Consider the following 5,270-nt stretch of genomic DNA (forward strand, 5'->3'; position numbering starts at 1 on the left):
AAGAAGAAAACACATCAACCATTTATTCAGTATAACATATATATATATATATATGAACATTTATATATTTTTACCTGTATTTGGAGGGMTTTTGGGGCCACGAATCAACCCATTTGTCTAAAGGATGACAATGGTGTTTCAGGGTGTCCCTCCAAAGGTGGATCGGCTCTCTAGCATAATTGAAAGTAGATGTGTACAGTCTACAACTCTTGTGAAAATCTTGAGAGTATAGACTTGCTTTATCTTCATTCGGCATGTTAAAGAACTCTTTGACGACTTCCATTGTATCATCAATCAAATCTTCACAAACTCCATGGTTGATAACCTAGTTCAAATGAGTCAAAAGTTAAATTTTCATACGGTTTTAAGAAATCATGGATGCATGTCATCATCGTTATGCAAACGAATCAGTACAAAATGATCAACCAAACCTGAAAGAAACCGGAGTCTTGGCAAGCTTGAAGAATTTGTTGAACAACATCCTTCCGACCACCAGAAACTRCTTTTTCAAGATCGATCACCGGACAATTGCTGAAAACGGGAACAGTTTCTTTCCCAGGTCTTTCCCCTTCAGGGAAGACATAATTCTGGGGTAAAGATTTCACAGTGGTGCACCAACTCGAAAGCAAATTCTCCATAGCTGATGACTTATGAGCTCAAAGAACACATCATATATGTGTATATATATAGCAACTTATTATTTATTTTTACCTTTATGTTTAACTATAATCAAAATGTAATCCATTTTAATAATTCTTTTTATATATAAAAAAATCTAAAAAGTATTTATATAAAATTCGTTCTAAAATAAGTGTTTATTTTTTAAAATAAATGTTTATCTTTTCATTCGACCCTTAATTATGAGGTGGAAAAACTTTCTTTATCTATAATTTATGATATTGTTAATTAAAAAAATGTAATAATTACACATTTCTAAAATTATCTGTCATTTTCATTATGGACATTTCATTTAAAACGGAGGGTGTAACATAAAATATTTTAAATATCTGATTAATACTTATGCGTAGATTTTAATCAAATTACATACATTAATCCAAACTAGAAGGGTACTCATACAATGTAGCGAGATACATCTCGATTTTAATGTTTCATTTTATTTCCTTTTTTTTTGTCTCATTTGATGTTATAATATGGTTTTTTGTGGTTTTGAAAAAAAGATAATGTTTTTATTTTTGAATAAAATATAAATATGAAGATATCATAAAAATTAAAAAAAATATATTGATATTAATACCAAACAAACTATTTAAAATTTCTCTTTTTTTGTGTATTTCCTTAATTCATTTTTTTATTTTTGGTTTAATAATATAATTTTTTATAAAGATAATGATCAAGTATTTTGTTAGAAGTCAATGATTATTCTAATTATATTTTAGATTTTTTATATTCAAAATGAGATATTTATCCTCTATTTGATTGTATTTATCTATAGTTAGTTACATAAATTCAAATATGAAGCTTAATAAGTTGTATTTATGTACAATTTACTTGTAATCTTGAATTTTAAGTAATATGAATCAATAAGCAATACTTCATATATAAAAGATGGTTTTCAATAGTTTTTTGTCAAATGTTTTATAATATACAGGGCCGTCCTAATCTTTTTGGAGGCCCTGTTACACCTGTTATCATGTACTACTATTATAGTTCAATAACAAGGCACATTAAGGGATTCTTGGGACAACTCCTCTCATAATGGCGATAACTTTTCACTCGTTTTGAAGTGGCTTCAATGTCGATACTAGGAATATAGTTATGCTTACTCCTTGTACTACACAATTTCCAGCCATACTCGGTCTTTTGGATCAAATACTGGACTTGTAAACTTCTGCTTCTTATTTGCCCCCTTTCTGAAATGGATCTGCCATTTCACCAAAAGTGATTCTTTGAGATGTGAGAGAAGAAGCTGAAGGACAAAATATATACCAAACAAATACAAATCACAATCCCAAGATTGCCACTGATGCGAACTTTATAGAAAACCCATATGACCTTTTCGCTTGTCGACCAAATCGAGCTATAGGCAAACCCATCTTCTTTAAACCCATCGACTTAAAAGTTAAAAAAAACAGATGGAAAACTACGTTACATAATCAATTTCAATGAAGAGGAATAAAAACAAACAGATTGTGGGCATGAATGGATAGTAAAGTCAGAAGTGTTAACTGTAAGCGAAATGATGTAGAGATCAAGAAGAATAAACAAATTGTTGAAGTTAGTTACCAATTGAATCCTTAACAAAATTGCATTGACATAAGCAATGCAAGTGATACCCATGTGCGTTCTTAGCTTGCTTGAATCTTGATTTAACTTCCAAAACAAGTTGGATCACAAAATCGAAAAGGATCCCATGAAATAATAACTTTCTGATAAGAGTAGAAAAGGGAAGTAAACAGTTGGTAGCCCAAATCAAAACCAGAAACAAAATCGGTAACTCAAAGAAAAACCAAAAACGAAATCGGTAACCCAAATCAAAACCAGGAATGAAATCGGTAATCCAAACCAAAACCTAAAAGCAAAATCAGTAACCGAAACCGAAACTAAACAAAAAATTGGTAACCCAAATCAAAACCAGTAACGAAATTGGTAACCTAAACTAAAACCAATGCCACCGAACACCAGAAGGGAATAAGGTGATGTTGGTTAATAATCTTCCTTGTCAACAAAGGGATGCCTTTGGATTCGGGTTCATGGAGAAGGAAGGGGCAAATGAGAGACATATTTGGTGACGATTTGGAAGGGGCAGATGACGATGAATCAGGAGGAAGATAGAACTTCAAAGCGTCGTTCATGGAGTAGGAACTAGAAGGGCTGTGAAATTTGGGCCCCAAAATTTTGGGGGCCCTGTTCTAAATAGCAGATTTAACAGGTCAAGGAACGGGCCTGATAATATAGCATAGATAGTTGTATTATCTTAATATTATATATGATATTTATAAAAAATAATAGTATATAATTAATAAACGTACATTTTTACTGTACGATAAAAAAGCACTGTTTTTACCCTAATCCGTATATTTTTGTTTAACATGAATACTTTCAAATAAATAGATAAAATATCTTATAATATACAAAGTGCGGATCATTTACAAACACTCGTATTTGTATTAATTATGGTAATATTAGATGAAATCATTTACCTTTATTAATTGGATTTTCTGTATATGGTAATCAGTCTTTATCATTTAACAAATATATCTTTTATTTTTATTTTTTTGCTTATCCGGTTGTCTGTCTTTTTGTTTTCTTTCACCAATGAGATCGTATTGATGCATACCTATTATTTTTATTCAGTAAAACACGTTATTTCAACAATGAAGCATGAAACTACAACTATTTCATTATTTCAGTAATAAAATTGAGGTTTGTTTATATATATATATATATGGTTTCATGAATGAAATTTGATTTTGTACTGGTAAAACAAAAACAATTGTAATAAGAATCTGGAAAAATATGAATAAAAAAGATATGAAATCTGACTAGTAATATCTTTAAAAAATTATACAATAAGATCTCAATAAAATAGACAAAAAAAATTTGATAATTATTATCATTAATTAACTAATTATCCAATCAACTAAAAAAAGACAGAATTGCCCTCTTTTAATAATTAAAACCAAAAGTAAAAAATAAATATCCAAATTGTTATAAAAAATTATCGTCAATTCATTTCATCCGTGGATGAAAGAAATCAATTGGTGAGATACGTTTGTACACTTCTTATGATTTGTGATATCTGTAAGATCCAATTTATAGAAATATACAGTATAGGCTTTAGGGTCTTAATCAAATGAGAAATCTATAATTTATGATATCTGTGAGATCCAATTGAAGTCATTAATTTAACATAATTATATTATTTATTAAATAAATATAGTTTTTACTATTTCAATAAGTTATTAGAATAGCTTTTCAGCATTGTAATAAAAAGTAATTGAAAAGCTTAGAGTTTTACAACCAGTTATTATTATTTCAGTTAGTTTTAGAAACGTATGTTACGTCGGAGATGGTTTTTAAAAAGAGTTTTTGTTAGATAGAATTGGTGGAAATATGACGTGGTAAAAATAAAAAGTCATTGAATGACTTACGGATTGTGGATTCCATAAATAAAAAATTCATAACTCTTCAAATAAAACATTAACTAATTGTTCATAATATGTAAAAAAAATAAGTGGTCACAATGTTTAATTGAAATAATATATTTGGTAGTAATTCACATCATAATACTACAGATTTTGGGTTTTGGGTTCACTGAAGATGTTTGACGAGTGTTCAAACTTGATTATTGATTTTGTTCGCAATGTGTATCAGAGTCCTTACAAGATGTTTTTAGTGATCTGTTTTTTTTTTTTTTTGGTGTTTTTGTGTTTATATTGTGTACATATTTATACAAAAAAGTTTCATTTATTATTTTTTAAATTCTAAAATTTGTTATAGTTTTCTTTAAAACTAAGAAAATCAAATTAACATTTTTTTTTAAATTAGTAAAATTTGTAATTTTGTTTAGAAAAATGACAGTAAAAGTCAAAAAATAAATGGACGAAATCCTAATAACATTTTTAGGCCTAAATTTTACGACATTTTTATTAACAAATAAATAAGATATGTTTAAATATTTACGATCGTTGGTAAATCTATACTATATTATAAAGCATTTGACAAAAACTTTTAAAAACCATTTTTATGCATGAAATATTGTTTATTAATGCATATTACTTAAAATTCAAGATTACAAGTAACTTTATGTAGGTAGAACTTATTAAAGCTTTATTTTTAAATTCGTGTAACTAAATGCAGATAAACATAAATAAATTCAGGATAAACATTTATTTTAAATATAAAAAATATAAAATATAATTAAGATGATCATTGAGTTCTAACAAAATGTTTAATTATTATCTTTATAAAAAATTATATTATTAAACAAAAAAAAGTACTTTGTTATTAGACCTAAATTAAATTATAATAAAAAATTGAATTAAAGAAGTTACACAAAAAAAACGAGAACTATTGAATAGTTAACTTGATACTGATATTGATTTTATCTTTTTCAAATTTTTATGCTATCTTCAAATTTATTAAAAACTAAACAGAGAACTATTAAATAGTTGATTTGATACTAATGTCGATTTTATTTTTTTCAAAATTTTATTTATTTTCAAATTTATAGAAAAATTAAACATTAAAATAAAGATTTATATCACTGCATTGCACAAGTACCTTATAGTATTCACAAATTAATAAAC

The 5,270-nt window shown here is 27.0% G+C and overlaps 1 protein-coding gene across 1 annotated transcript in view; it reads right to left on the reverse strand.

Moving 5' to 3' along the window:
- LOC112508157 (protein DOWNY MILDEW RESISTANCE 6-like) overlaps positions 1 to 638 on the reverse strand; it is a 5,707-nt gene extending 5,069 nt beyond the window's left edge. The window contains exons 1-2 of the mRNA XM_025112934.1: positions 432 to 638; positions 75 to 325 (exon numbers count right to left, since the gene is read on the reverse strand). Of these exons, the coding sequence (XP_024968702.1) occupies positions 75 to 325; positions 432 to 638 (458 nt within the window). The remainder of the gene's footprint in view (positions 1 to 74; positions 326 to 431) is intronic.
- Positions 639 to 5,270: the final 4,632 nt, after the last annotated feature.

This window comes from Cynara cardunculus (assembly GCF_001531365.2).
Source record: "Cynara cardunculus var. scolymus isolate 2C chromosome LG 2, CcrdV1, whole genome shotgun sequence".
NCBI lineage: Eukaryota > Viridiplantae > Streptophyta > Magnoliopsida > Asterales > Asteraceae > Cynara > Cynara cardunculus.